The sequence below is a fragment of the Rhamphochromis longiceps genome, linkage group LG18 (assembly GCF_057381845.1).
Source record: "Rhamphochromis longiceps isolate RC_006_pf linkage group LG18, R_longiceps_female_GT1.1, whole genome shotgun sequence".
Taxonomy (NCBI): domain Eukaryota; kingdom Metazoa; phylum Chordata; class Actinopteri; order Cichliformes; family Cichlidae; genus Rhamphochromis; species Rhamphochromis longiceps.
The window spans coordinates 29987560-30003416 of record NC_140574.1 but is presented as its reverse complement, the minus strand read 5'-3'; the positions used below and the strand labels follow the sequence as shown (position 1 = coordinate 30003416).

The window sequence follows — 15857 nt, the reverse complement described above, 5'->3', positions numbered from 1 at the left end:
ATCCCGTCCACACATAAAGGCAGAAATGAAGGAAAACGCTGCTATGAACATGCCAAAGCAGCAGGTGGCGCTAGATTCCTAACCGTGCAGAAATGTTGGCCTATCAGAAGTCTAGAAGCCTCGGTGGGAAAAAGTAAACAAAGCTGGGGCATAGAAGCAGAACAGAGTCGTATGTGTGGACGGACAGTAACTGTGTGTATATGTAAGCATTTAAACACTGCAGAGAGTAGAATTAACAGTATTGTAGAAATTCATTTCACCGAAACAATAACGCGGCGCACAGTGTGACGCATGCACCAGTTTATTGTATTTCCAGACTTGCTTTCGGCACAATTTACAGTGCACGCTACTCTGTTTTTTGTCAGACTTGAAATAGCCGAAATACCTTCACACTACGGAACTTCTATGGCTCTTCCGTTCGACAATCTCTCCGGCGTTGGAACCATCATCTGTTTTCTCTTCGGTCACGCTCGGTTGATTTTTCTAGTCGGCACACTCATTTCCTCCATTACGCGCTGGCTCCATTACCCGCTGGCTGCTTCCCAAACAAACACACGTGCGGCTTGGCACTTGTGCTGTACGTAACAAGTCACGCGACGTGACGCTGCGGCTGTGATTGGTTCGGCTCTGCGCTACTGAATTTGGCTGACCTTTTTTTTTTTTTTTTTTTTTTTTTTTTTTTTTTTTTTTTTTTTAAGATGACAAGAGCGGCGAGGTCTATCGCGATAGCTTAATTTCTCTATCGAGTAAAAGTTATATCGCGATACATATCGTTATCGTTCTATCGCCCAGCTCTAGTTTGAAGTGCTAAGTTAACAGACCTAATAAAAACTAGAATACCACTTACCACAGCGAGTCATAATATTAGTCACATAATCCAGTACAAGTAATCAAAGCTGATGATGATGACGAATGCTGGGTTTTTGTTCCTTTGCAGGCCACAGGAACTACTTCAAAGATGTAGAGATGATGCTGGGCTTCCCTCCTCCTCTCTTCTTCAAAGTCTGCTGGAGATTCATCTCGCCTGTGATTATCTCTGTAAGTGAACACACACAAGCACACTGATCTAAGACCAGACATAGTGACGAAATAGCTTGTCAATATTTTGCATAGTCTGCAGGATGTTGAGTGGAAGGTTCTCAACTTCCCTGTGCTGCTGACGCATTGTTATGGACCCGACCTACATTTGAGCTGCCATCAGTGCTAATCTTTTTGGCTTTGTTTCCAGTTAAAACCTCCAAAAGCAAAGCTTTCTGACTGGGAAATGGACACATGCAGCTGATATCAATGGTATTTCCCAAGCAGGCGTATTAGTCCACTAAGCTGCTGGGCTAACCAAGAAATTCATTGTTGTGGCTTACTGGTCATTTTCCTCTCTCTTTCATTTCTTTTGCACAGAGTGCTGCCCCAATCATCTGCAACTTTTAAATAAAGCTGTCAACGGTGGTTTCACCTGCACTGGCTTAATTTTCATGCTTTTACCCACCCATGTGACATATGTCTTTATTACTGTGTTATACATGCATTTTGCACACATTCAGGCTCTTTCTATTCTCTCTTTGTCCCTGCAGTTCATCCTGATCTTCACAGTGATCCAGTACAAACCCATTACTTACAATGACTACGTGTATCCCGGCTGGTCCTTGGCTATTGGCTTTGCCATGGCTCTGTCCTCGGTGGTCTGCATACCCATCTACGCCCTCTACAAGATCTCAAAGTCACCAGGAGCTACCTTTAGAGAGGTACAGCTTCCCCCGAAAGTCTCCTCTCCATTCAGCTGACATAAACAGCTCTATAGTTCAATACAAAAGGCTAAATTTCCCTCTGAAGCATTTAAACAAATTTTCAAAAAAGTCAACGTGTTAAAACATTTTTGCATGCAAGAGCTGCACTACAAATTAAAGCACTTAAAGTTTTAACATCATCTGAGCAACTGAAAAGCTCTCAACTGCATATCAGCTGAAGTATGTTTGCCGAATAACGGAAAGAGCTCTTTCCATAATTCAATTGCCCGTTTGCATTACGTAAGCTCTAAAAGCAGACGAACTATTAGTTTACACCATAAACGACGTTTAAATATCAATCCAAGCATCTCTGCTTTTGGCAAATTAGTTTGAGGAGGAAAGAATTTGTTGCTGGTGTCAGATAGTGATGACGTCACTTGAACTGCCGGTTGAAATTTTATGATCCTTATTGCCGATAGCTACACTAGGAGGGAAAAGCTGGTTGTCATAGAGACTGGGAAAACAGAGGAAGGACCACATGTGTTAAGTCTTCGTTTGGGGTAGAGAGCCTAAATGCAAACATTGCAGCAAACAGGCAGGCAACAATGAACAAAACTGAAAAAGCAAGAAGATATGACGAGATATAAACAGAAAAATATGACCTCACAGTGAATACATGGCTAGCTTCCTTCTCGTTCTTTCTCCTTCTCTCTCTGCATGTCTGAGTCTGGCTCACTTCCTGTTAAAGGGAAGTTCTTCCTCCCCACTATCGTCAAGCATTTTCTCACAGGGGAATTTTTGGTCTACTGATGTTCTCTCTCTAATACTGCACCACCCTTACCTTACAATATAAAATGCCTGGAAATTATTATTATTGTGAACTTGTGCTATATAAATAACACTGAATTAAGAAACGCAAGTGAAGTGCCATATTTTTTTTAAAAAGGAACAAGAATAACAAAAAACCCACACACATGAAAATGAGCAGGCTATAACAGTGCACTTTTTTTATACAATCTTTGGAGGACATTGTAACCACACTGATGCCACATGTTTGGTTTTATAAAGACCACAAGTGCTGCAGAACTGTTAATAACAAATGGGAGAAAGTATAGAAAGTATAATGTGTGTCAGCACAAAGCTGCCCTGCTGTTGGAATGCTGCAATTTCTGACAATTAGACAGGCCATAAATCTTGTTTAAGAGATGTGAATGTGCAATGGCAGCTGCTAAATTATCAGATGAACTAAAAAGCATGGAGGGAAAATGAAAGTTAAGTGGAGTTTAGTCACAGTGGTTATGTGTGGGAGCAGCTGAAGAAAGGAAAGCGTCACTTAATGAAAACCTAATTTGACTTCATAAGTCTTGATGTTTCTGCTCTAAAAGGCGCGTCTGTCTTTCTCTCTCAGAGGTTGAAGGCAGCGTGCCGAGCGCATCCAAAGTGGGGTCCTGCCCTCCAGGAGCACCGGACAGGCCGCTACGCCCCTATGGCCTCCGAAGACACTGTGGAGGCCCGTCCCTTAAAGGAGAGGGATGAGCTGAAGGAAGAACAAAAGGAGAAGGAGAAAGAGAAGGAGAAGGAGGAGGGAAAGGAGAAGGAGAGGAAGGATGAGATTAGCCTCACCATCCAGGGAAGCAACGGCTCCACCAACACACACAACAACCCCAACCCCAGCGCATAGACGGCACTCCGCTCTATCGGCATCAGGGGGCAAAAGCCTCACACCTTTCCCTTTTCCTCCCTTCTCCTTCATCCTCAACCCCACTTTCCCACAGTCCTCTGTGGGGGAGATCCCATTCACTGGAGACCTTTACATATTGTAAGGGCTTATTATATCTATCCTAACCTCTTCTATCTATCTGTGTGTTGTCTCCACATAAGTGCAGAAAAACAAAATGAAAGGAAGAAAAAAAGAAAAATTGGCTCATTGGCTTAATTTGTTCTACATAATTTAATAATATTGGGGGGGGGGTTTCCTTTCATTTTTTTTTTTTTGTGAAACTTGTATACGTCATCTTCATATGCCATTAGAGGTACAGTAGATTGTGATGCTGCATGGTTATGTTTTTGTGCATGCAGCAGCATAGAGACACACACTGTTCTCCTTTATACCGTTAGCTGGTTCTGTTTGGGATGGGCGACTTTGTAGCGGCAGCTGGAGACTTGTTGTGGTGCTGTAACATGGAGGAGAAGGGTAAAATGTGCCTGTACGGGCCATTTACAGTCTGACAAAGATGGTAAAAGGCTCTGTTGTTTAGCCAGACAAAAAAAGAGGCGAATACTCTCATTCACACTCATACAATCTGTATATTTTACAGCACACAGTGACCTCAACCGTAGTTGATCTCAGTTTAAGACTAAGCCTGTTGTTTTTTTTTTATGCTGCTTCTTCTTATAAAGGAAAAAAAATCGAAAGAGCACAAATATTTAACAAACACCCAAGATGACAACTGACACTTAGGGCTTATTTTCTCTGGAAATTTTCTCCACTGGTAACTTTTTTCCTTCTACTAAAGCTGCTTAAACCTTAAGCAGAGAAACATCAGTGAACTGTACTGTAACTCTGCATTCGCATACATGTGCACACATAAACAGACATGCAATCATTGTTTTTAACAGAAGAGGTCCCAGTGCCCAATTCTCTGGATCGAAGCGAAGGTGAACTTTGTGGTTCCTCGCTAGTGGAAACCTTGCTTCGACTGAGCTGGCCTGTTCTAGATTTTAGGGACTTTCCTTGTTGTCCAAAAACGCATACACATACACATACACGCAAACCAGGTCAATGCAACTCCGTATATACAAGTATATAAATATATATATATAGAAGTGCCATCTCTTATTAAGTCTTCCAGAAATTCTGTTTGAGTGAAACTCATCATGAGATGTGATCTGTGAAGGAGAATCCAGGCTAGGAAGTATTAAAAAGTGTGCCGTAGTCTGTGTGTCCTATGGGTCGTAGCAATCTGCCCCATTCAGGCATGTTACCAAAAACATTTCCTAAGTTACCTGAGTCCTACACATGTTTTTGGTAACACATGTTTCTCAGAGACTGAAACGTCAGTCACTTACAGTCAGTGTAAACCTTTAATGTATTTACAGACATTTGTTTTTAAAAGCTCTGAGCCAAGCTGTGCTGTAACTGGCAGAGACGGAAAGCAGAGAAGATGCTGCTTCTTTCCAGAAGGAAAACCTTTTCATTGATGTAGTTTTACATGTAGCTGCATAGTACTGTCTCGCTAGACGTCTCTTTATTACCTCTCATTCTTGTAAACTTAGTAAATAGTAACGGCCGCATATGTTTATTTTGTACAAAAGAAGTGACACTACGGAATCACCTTTAACCGTGTTTACCATTCCTCATCTGTTACTTGACTTATTGTGGTTATGTCGGAGGGTGACACGCATTAGGGAGTGGACTCTTTAGCATGCAGGGTCGGGCTTCACCGGAGACCAGAAGGCCTCTGGTAGACTGCTGTATAAGTGTGATGTCAGAGATTTATATGGTGGTGTGAAGGAAGAACAAGGCAAGGGTTTTCTATTCACTCCTCCTTAGATGTTGTGAGATGCTTTTAGCTTGAAAGGCAAAGTTGTCTCTCCAGGTTCTTATAGTTTGTCAGATTATCCAGACTGGTTAAATGAGGGCTGTGATGTGCAGGCAGTGAACATGTTAGTATAATAAACCAAACTGTCTATTATATTCCCCATAGTTATTTGTAGAAACCATATTCACTTTTTTGCTCAGAATTAGAGTAGAATATCGATGCCAATCTCATAGCTATAGTTGGCTTACATTAGCATAACAACTGGACTACAGCTAGCCCAGCGCTGTGCCTTGACTGGTGTCTCAGTCATTAACAGGCAACTTATTTCATTTTCGGTTTTAAAAAAAAAAAAGTAATATTAAGAAGAAATATAGCAAATTCATTTTTAATTAGTGGCCATTTGAAGAGCAGGATGTGAATTTTTCTACACAGTCACAGTTGCCTAAGCTAACGCTGTAAGCTTAGCTAACACAAGCTGTAGTGTATTCAGTCTTTAACTTTCAGTAAGAACTTAGAGTAAGCACACTCCCAAAAATGGTAAATGATTCAGTACATACCTATATCAGATGTATTTAAGCACAATGTCACCATGGACTTGCACATATTCTTGTGACTCTAGGAAAAGCGCAGAAAAGCTACATACTGCTTTATTGGAGGGCCTTCTTTTGACCGTGCCAGAGCACTTTCACAGCTTACTTCTACTCTTAATGGAACTGAGCCGTCATTAATTGCATCTGTGACCAATAAAATGTCAAGAAACAAGTTCAGGTCCCCACAGTTGTTTCTTCAGAAGCAGAAAGTGTTTTTTAGTATATCAGCGCAGTTGCTCCAGTAATCCACAAGATGGAGCACAAGATTGGGGGGTGGAAAAGTTGGCTGAAGAGGCTAAATATCCTGAAAGAAACATTAAGAGAGCCCAATAAGCACAGTGATCATTCTAAGATGAGCACAATTCTACTGATCGTATTTAAGGAGCTTTTGAACAGGAAAGGAAAGCTGATAGGAAGCTGTTCTTGTAGATGAACTTCAGTTAGTTAGCCGACTGTTTGGACCTTCTGGTTCTGATTTACTCCTAAACTATCAGGCTACATGTGGTTTTGTTTTTTTGGCAGGGGGGTGATTAGTGTTTATTTCTAATTAAATTACTCCAAAACCAGGTGCTCTGTGAAACAATACATTATCACCATCTGCTAACCTAGCTTAACCTACCACGTTGGATAGGTTAGAAAGTCTGCTTTATAGGTAAAGTCGTGCTTGCTGAAAAAGATGATGAAGAACTTGATTATTCTCAGTGTATGTCGGGACAGCTTGTAGCTCAGACCACGTCCTGTCTGTGATTGCCTGCCTCGTTGTGTTCATGTTGTAATAAGTGAAGATTAGCCAGCCTGCTGCAATGCTATCTCTATATATTTCAACCCTGGCCACCTCTGCTGGCCCCCGCATCTCCTCCTCACATTGTACAGTAATGTAAAGAAAAACGTATATAATCAGACTGTGCGTGTTTTACTTTGCTTTTATTTCTGGGGTGGGTGTTCATTTCTTTTCTTTCTTTTGGGGGGTTGGGTCTTGAGGGGCAGATATCGACTGAGGTTTTTTGTTGTTGTGTTTGTTGTTGTTGTTGTTTTCAGTTTTTATTTGTTTTGTTTTTTTGTTTTTTCCCCCTGATTTGTAGTGTAATGTAGAAAATGTCGAGTGTACTGTGTATTGCGTGTAGTGGATTAGCTCTAACTGCTGAGCCTGCATGTAGAGCAGGCGTAGTGTCAGTATTGATGTCCATGTACCTCTAATCTAGTCCTACTCTGCTAATCATATACAGTCTCTTTTGTACTAAAAGAAGGACAAGTACATATTTTATCCTCTGATTTTAACCGTCGTTTATCCACGTTCAGTGACGCAACTTTTTGTTGGTTTTTGACACTGTATCCACAGAGAAATTCCGACGAAGCCAGCTGGTATTAACAAAAGCATTGCCAAACAAAAAGCTTTGTATTGAAACTTGAACTACAAAAGAGTGGTTAGTTTTTACTGTGTGCTCTGGTGTAGACAGTGGCAGCCACTACATGACAATGCTTTTTTTTTTTTTTTTTTTTTTTTTTTTTTTTGTATGTGTGTGTGTTTAACAGTATTACATTGACTTTCATCTGTGCAGTGCCAACAGTCATACATCACTGTTTACTTTTAATATCCTGTGGCCCTCAGTGTGAACAGTTTGCCTTTTTTTCTGTGTAGTCCTTAAAAACAAAAAAAATTTATGAAATCAAAACACCAAAATTACTCAGCAACCACGATGGAATCGGCATCAGGAATACACAGTTTTTATTCTTGCGTGTAATGTTGTTTTGTGTGGAAATGTAGGCAAATTACATGGCATATGTTTCAGAAATGGGTCCATCTATTGTTTGGTTTTGATTAACTATGATTTCTTGATAACTGCATGAATAGAAAGATAAAACTTGACTACTTACCATCGCTTTCCACTGCTGGCAGCTGTGCAGAAAGTCACTGGTGTTGATGAAGAACATTAGCTAGGCAAAGGTTTGCAGGACAACTGCTCCACTGTAGTGAAAAAAACAAAACATTTTTTGCATTTTGCATTGCTTTCTCTGTGAATTACAAAACATTACCTCTTGTATTTCTTACTACTGGTCATAAAAGCATAATGTCATGTCACAGCACTTTAAAGAGATCATGAGTGTTTATATAAGCAACACAATGTATAAATATATAATTACAATAATAACTCAAACTTCCATTTTTTTTAAAAATTAAACAAAACAAGAAAAGTAAATCATGTCCGTTCAGTGTTCTGGCTGAAGGACATTGCTTTGTTGTTGATATGCCAATGTGAATTGTTTCATGGGTGGAGTGGAGGGGGAAAAAGCACAAGTAAAAAGAAAAAATGAAAAGAAAAGAGCACAGTTCTTCTGGTACCTTCTATCATATCTGTCTGTGTATCTAACCATGTCTGTTCTTCGTGTTCTTCAACCTTTAGGGCCAAAATTCATTGAAATGTCTTAGTCCTGTCAGCTGTGTATCGTAAACTGTTACAAAATGATAAATAAAATCTATTTTAAAGATCACTGCTCGGTGTTGTCTTTTAAACTTTTGTTGATTTTAATGCACGTGCATTAAAATAATGCACGTACTTTATATGTATGGAAATGACTTGAGCTACAACCCCCCCCACCTCCCCCACACACAAATCACAGTACAGAGGCTACAAGATTGAAATGTTCACATCTTTTTGCGAGTTGGGATGGGAATTGCTAAGAATTTAGCGATTCAGATTCTATTATTGATATCGCTTAAAGATTCAATACCTTATCAATTCCCTTATCGATTCTCATTGGCTCCACTTTGAGAGTCACCAGCATATCAAAGGCATTCATACAAATGAATTACATGCTGCGTGGTCAAATGTTTGAACATGTTGGAGGTATTTCCCCTCTTTGTTGTGATCAGCGTTGGGGTTATTACTCAAAACAGTTACTACACATGTTATACAGAACGCTCTTCTTAAAGGTAATGCAGTACATTATTTAATTACACTAAGGAAAAAGACATTCGTTGTACTACTTTTTTCGTTACTTTCATGTTACTCTGTAAAATGATCTTAAACACACTGTCTCATAATTACCAATTAACCCTGTGATCTTTCCCTTAGTATTTAGGTATGAACATAAAGCCGACAACACAAACTTTAAAGCGATCGTCACAGTGATTCTACTGCACAAACATGAACAGTTAGAAACAGGCTGCAGCCTTACTGCTCATCCGCTTCACTGCAAATGAAGGCTCACTTTATAACTGTGCTGGGCTTGGGTTTACCAATCACTCAGCTTTAACGTCACTCTGGCTTCTTGGCCAGATGGATGTTCTTGGCTAGCTTAGCGTTAGCATGCTGTCTGTACAGATGCTTGTGAAGAGCCGAAGTTATGTTAACAATTTAATCTAGATTTTTCTGGCCTGGAGCAGTCTCCACTTAATCCATCGCAGTCTCATCCTTTTGTGCAATATGGACTAAAGTTAAAGTTGATAGCATGCAGTGTAAAATGCACCTTTACTCAGTTTGATACACTGTATTAGGACTAATGTTAGTTTTACATCTTTCTGCTGACAATTAGTTTGGACACACTGTTTCTGCTCATCCTGTTGCATCATATTTTGAAGATGTACAGATGGCCGACCAACTTTTCTTTAAGTCTCTGAACACAACAGCAAAACTTAAATCTTCCTTCCATTATCCTTGAACTTCTCGCAGTATATAGCTAGCCTTCCCTGAGCCTGGTTCTGCTAGAGGTTTCTTCCTGTTAAAAGGGGTTTTCCCCCCCACTGTCACCAAGTGATTGCTCATAGAGGTCATTTGATTGCTGAATTATTGTAGGGTCTTACCTTACAATATAAAGCGCTTTGAGGCAACTGTTGTGATTTAGTGCTATATATGTAAAATTGAATTGAATAGAGCCTTCGTGTTTAAAATTACAGTGTACAGCTACTAAATCAACACTTTGATTCAACTTGAGATATCATGTTTGCTTTATTTTTCATGAAATAGTAAAAGGTCACAGATCTAACCTGGTCATGAAACTACTTGTCCCTAAATTTTAACTTTCAGCCTCTTAACATGTAAAAGAATTGTTGCAATTCACTAAACACTTGATACTTTTTTTTGTTGTTCAAAAACCCATTTAATTTAAGCTGAAAGTCTGCACTAACTGTTTGATTTAAAATCCACTTTGGAGGTGTACTGAGGCAAAACTGTAAAACAATGTTACAATTTTAAGAACAGAGGACTTGTATCAGGATGAAAACTTTCATCACAGGAAATAAGGGGTTGCTCTGTAATTATTTTGAGTGGGATCAAACCAATCTTCTCCTCACTCTATGGGTCAAAGGGTCAAGGTTTACAATACAATGCCTAGAATTAAACATGGTGACTTAAGAAAGTCTTGGGAAATAAAGGGACTTTAAAGGGAAAGGGTATTAAACTGTAATTTCCACTGTTAAGCAAAATTTTCAGTCTTGCTAACCTCTTAACATTTAATTCTTTAACACGGCTAAGCTTAGATCCATTTTCTTCTTCACGCTTTTTAAATAGTGCATGTACAGTGATTCAACATATATGCACCCATGCCAATGAAGCTGCACAGGTGATCACTTACTCCACTGTATGTCCTGGATGCTGGACGTAATGATCACACTACCCATGTGGAGTCAGAAGAGGGCAGTATGGCTGTAAATATAAAAGAAAATCATCAACACGTAGGCAAAGCTTTACCCTTCTTAGTCAGCACTGATGTGAAGAGTACAAGCAAAAGATGAGCAACAAAAAGACACATTTTTATTCATGTGGGGGGAAAGATTGTAGCTTTCACTTCTCTTTTATTTGGATATGGATATTTTAATATCTTAGTTGAGTCCTAAAATGAAGCCATGCGTGGTGGTGTAATGTTCATCGACACCTAAGATACAAAAGAGATGCCTTTAGAGCCTTCTGTCTTATTTATCTTCACTGGTACAACAGCCCCAAAAACCATCCTTGATATATAACCTGTATTACTAAGTTCTCATTCATCCATTTGTTTCACTGGCATAAAAATATCTCATCATTGATCTAAGGAAACTCATAAACACAGTACAGTGCGTAACTGATTAATGGCTCAGGGATTGTAAGGTTTCAGAATTAGCCTGAGGATATAAAGATTTCTTCAGTGTTAAATTAATTACATTATAGTCATCAGTAAAAACCTTTCAAAAAAACCCTCAGTTAATAGCTCAGTTGTAATATTTCTAGATTCTGTTTCAGCATTTTTGCTAAAGTTTGTGCCTTTTCATCCAAATGAAGGCTTGTAGTGTGAATGCTTCCAAAATGTTTTTTATATTTATGCTGATATTCATTGCATTATATCAGATACATCCACCGCTTCTGTCCTCTTCCAAAACCTTTGTAACACATCAAGATATCATAAATATCAAATCTTTTTTGTACACATCAGACAAGATTCTGAGATAAGCAGCCCAGTAGTCACCATAGGTGCAGTATGTAACCTCGACAGCACATTCTCTTCATTTGTGAGGCATCTTGTCGCAGACCAAAAGCATTAACCCCACTGTGCTAAGAGACCAAAATCCAAAGGAATCATCGACTGAGACTGATGACTGCCGGACCCCGCAGCAATTTGGGCTAAAGTGGCTGAAATGTCACGTAGGATAGATGAATGGACACATCAGATTCATCATCCTTAAAATGTTCAGTGAGGTCCTTCATCAAGTGTAATCAGAAAAGGGCAGTGAGAGTGTGACTGTAAGACCCAACAGACTCTTTTACAGGCACAGCAACTGCAGCCAAGCTATTTTATCACTGGGTCATAACATCCATCATGAGTACCACCAGACTACAGGATTAAGCTACATAATGAACACAACTAGATGTCATTGGCTTGTTAGCCGCTAACACACACACACAAGGCTTGTTATTCTCTTTGCTGGTGAACTATCAGGTCTGCTTATAAGTTCCAGAATCCCATCAGTTACAGCAGTTTTGTTAGAAAAACAACATGATGCAATGAAGTGCCTCATAGCTGCTGAATTCTAAGTACCTTTCTGGACAGTAACAGACAGAGGACAACTGTGGAGGCGTAACTGCTGATTGTTATCCACGAATACTTACCATATTCTACTGAGAACAGCAGTGGAGTGTTGCAGCGTTTGTTTTGAGGGGTGGCTGAAGGACATTTCCCAGACTGAGGTTTTCATTTTTGACAGAAAGTAATTTTGCTGCTTGTGGGTCTATTGTTGCTTGTTGTTTGAAAGGTGACTTTAGTTCTGGGAATCCATCTTACGAGAAAAACAGCCTTCATTCAGGGTCACAGGCAAGCAAGCTATTGGTCCTTCACCTTTGTCAGGAGTAATATATGACATACCCACTGCTGTGACACCTTTATAATACTGCGGGCCACATGAGTAAGTTCAACCTTAAGTGTTAACCTACAGTATATTTTGTATAATGGATCCATTCTTTAAATCATTTGTCAAATAAAAGCATGCAACTTTTTTCTCCTTTTTTAAAAGAGAACTCTTTTATGAGCCTTTTTATTTCAAAAACCTTGGCTAACCTTGGCTAATTAGCATAGTTATATATTCTGTTGATTAGCAGCAGTTGCTGACCTCAGAATAAGTTCCACAAATATGACATATGGGAGGAATATAGAAAGCTTAGTTATACTAGTTTAGCTGATGTTTTACAGCTTGATGTAGGAACTGAATACTGAAGTATTGAATGCTAGCATGAAGTTAGCATGAAGCTCACACCACATTTTGGCCCGATTTTGTAACTTTTTGTTGGTTACAAAAGGTCAGGGGTCTAGAATCGAGCATTCCAGAGTGGGACACGACTCTTTATGTACAAAAAAGTGGCCAGGTGGAAATGAATATGGAAATGCCATTTATCCCTGCTGGGCTTAAGCCTAGCTATCGTGAAACATGTACGTCTCTGGACCAGGAGAGAAACCTAGAGGACATGCAAACTCTAGATTGTGGATTTGAACCCAGTGGTCTGTTGTTGTGAGGTAAGAGTGCTAACTGCTGCATCACTGTGTTACCTAGTATGGGAATGCATGATGTTTGCTCATTTATTCACTTAATAATTTATTAAAAAAGACAAATTTGCTGTAGTTCTGTGATGTTGTCTATGACAACATGTTACCAGAGATCAGGGTATGCTGAGAAGATCCTGCTGTGGAGAATGTGGTGGACAAGATGACATTACTGATGTAAGGGATTCTATATATTCTCCAGTAGTAAAAGTGAGTAAGTCTTACAGACAACTGCAACAAAAACATGTTACTGCAATGAAAATGTGATGCGAAAGTATCAAATAACCATTCAAGTTCAGAGATTTAACAGATGGAAAGGTTTTTAATTATTTACACCTATACCTATTACACCTAATACTAATGTTGACAGGCCCATTTATTATATTTTGGACCAAAAAGAAGTCCAGCTGCCTTCATTTCGAGCCCTTAAGAATATTATGACCTAAATTACTGTGGACCGACACAGAAATCAGTGACTATGACATCAGTGATTTGTGGCTCAAGGATAAACACTGTAGTTGGTGATTCTAATACATAATTATATTTATGAATACAAGAATGTTGCTTTCATTGAGCTGTTCATGAAACAAGTCCCTGTTAAATAGCTGATCTGTCATTTGATTTTAAGTCATAATTTGTTACATGGCAATATCCCTGTCCCCAAGAAACCTAGGATCACTGGACTAAATGACTACAGACCCGTGGCTCTGACATCTGTGGTCATGAAGTCATTTGAGCGCCTAGTTCTCTCCCATCTCAAGACCCTCACGGCCCCCCTCCTGGACCCCCTGCAGTTTGCATATAGAGCCAACAGGTCTGTAGACGACGCCATCAACATGGCCCTACACTTCATCCTGCAGCATCTGGACTCCCCAGGAACCTACGCCAGGATCCTGTTTGTGGACTTCAGCTCTGCCTTCAACACCATCCTTCCAGACCATCTCCGAGGCAAGCTTTCCCAGATGAATGTGCCTGATCCCATCTGCCGGTGGATCACTGACTTCCTGACGGACAGGAAGCAGCATGTGAGGCTGGGAAAGAATGTCTCGGACTCCCGGACCATCAGCACCGGCTCCCCTCAGGGCTGTGTTCTTTCTCCTCTGCTCTTCTCCCTGTACACCAACTGCTGCACCTCCACCCACCAGTCTGTCAAGCTAATCAAGTTCGCAGATGACACCACCGTCATTGGGCTCATCTCTGACGGGGATGAGTCTGCCTACAGGAGGGAGGTTGAACGTCTGGTGTCTTGGTGCAGCCACAACAACCTGGTGCTGAATGCCCAGAAGACAGTGGAGATTATTGTGGACTTCAGGAAGCACACAGCCCCACTCCCCCCATCATCCTGACTGACACCCCCATCACCTCTGTGGACTCATTCCGCTTCCTGGGTACCACCATCACCCAGGACCTGAAGTGGGAGCCCACCATCACCTCCGTCATCAAGAAAGCCCAGCAGAGGATGTACTTCCTGAGGCAGCTGAAGAAATTCAACCTGCCAACACGGACGATGATGCAACTCTACACTGCAATCATCGAGTCCATCCTCACCTCCTCCATCACCGTGTGGTACGCTGGAGCCACTATCAGGGACAAACAGAGACTGCAGCGTGTTGTGCGCTCTGCTGAGAAGGTGATTGGCTGCAGACTCCCATCTCTGCAGGACCTGTACACCTCCAGGACACTGGGGCGTGCAGCTCGGATCTCAGCTGACCCTTCTCACCCTGGACACAGTCTGTTTGACCTGCTCCCCTCAGGCAGGAGGCTCCGGTCCATTCGCACCAGAACCTCTCGCCATAAGAACAGTTTCTTCCCCTCTGCTGTTGGACACATGAACAATAACCACATGACTGTCCCCGCCACTAACACATGACCCTACGCTGTGTCACAGCATCATTTCATGTCTGGCACTGATCACCACCTGCACTCATGTATATATCTTTCTACGTAGCACTCATAATTCTTATTCTCATGTATATATCTCATGTATATCTCATGCACATATCTTTCTTTCTACATAGCACTTTAATTCTTATTGTCTGCACTGAAGCACCGCAGCAATTTCCTAATGTTGTAAACCTCAACATCTGGCAATAAACCCATTCTGATTCTGATTCTGATTCTGATTCTGATATCTTTCCTAAATTAATTGCATTATATTTAAAGCCTTGAACTTTTTGAACTCTCACAAGCTAAAATGAAAATAAACCTACCCTCAGATAAATCTAGTTTTAGAATAAATAAAATATTAGAAAAAAAATAACATGTACTGGCTACCATGACTACCTTGTGAAATCCATATTTGAATCCCCAATATTGACTTTCTGGCTACCTCCATCTTGGTGTTTTGAAACCACATGTGAGAAGTAAGGGCGTAGATCTGACTGGGAAACCGAGGACACTCCACACTCTTAAGGCAGGGACTTGTTGTTTACAATCAGAAATCTTTTTAACAACCAGAGAAGTCGCCCCCTGATGGTTGTTAAAAGAATACAAGTTTAAGACACTCCAGCTTTGGCTCTGAATATTTCGATCTCAAAAACTTTGTTGTTCTCTTGTTATTTTTTACAAATGACCACACGTCCATTTTCATAAGCTTGGTAGTTGTGGCTAGTAAACATATCAACCCGATGACTGCACTTGATCATTACGTTTGCCTCTTTTTAATTAGCTGCTTTGTATTTATAATTGGTAAAAACTACTGATTTAATTGACGTAGCACTTACTTTGTCTGATTCATTCAGTAATGTAGTGTAGCCTTGTTCAATCTGTCTGTGTTGCTGACAGATTTGAACACTGTCTGAGCATTATGTTGGCTGAGCTGAATGTTCAGCCGCAAACCTGTCAGTCTCCCAGTAATTGCTTTGCCACTCTGTATTTCTTTTCGGATTACCAAAAGATAGTAGAACATGTCAGCTGTTAAATTGAAGGAAAACAGTCTCTGTAGTAAGCTAACAACACAGACTTTATTGAATTAACATAGTGTTGTCTTTGCCAAG

The 15857-nt window shown here is 40.4% G+C and overlaps 1 protein-coding gene across 5 annotated transcripts in view; it reads left to right on the top strand.

The window, feature by feature from the left end:
• Window positions 1-8346, top strand: part of slc6a9 (solute carrier family 6 member 9) — a 98581-nt gene extending 90235 nt beyond the window's left edge. For all 5 annotated transcript variants that reach the window (XM_085390308.1, XM_085390306.1, XM_085390307.1 and 2 more), the window contains 3 exons: window positions 938-1038; window positions 1572-1742; window positions 3133-8346. In XM_085390308.1, the coding sequence (XP_085246434.1) occupies window positions 938-1038; window positions 1572-1742; window positions 3133-3405 (545 nt within the window). In that variant the 3' untranslated portion in view covers window positions 3406-8346. The remainder of the gene's footprint in view (window positions 1-937; window positions 1039-1571; window positions 1743-3132) is intronic.
• Window positions 8347-15857: the final 7511 nt, after the last annotated feature.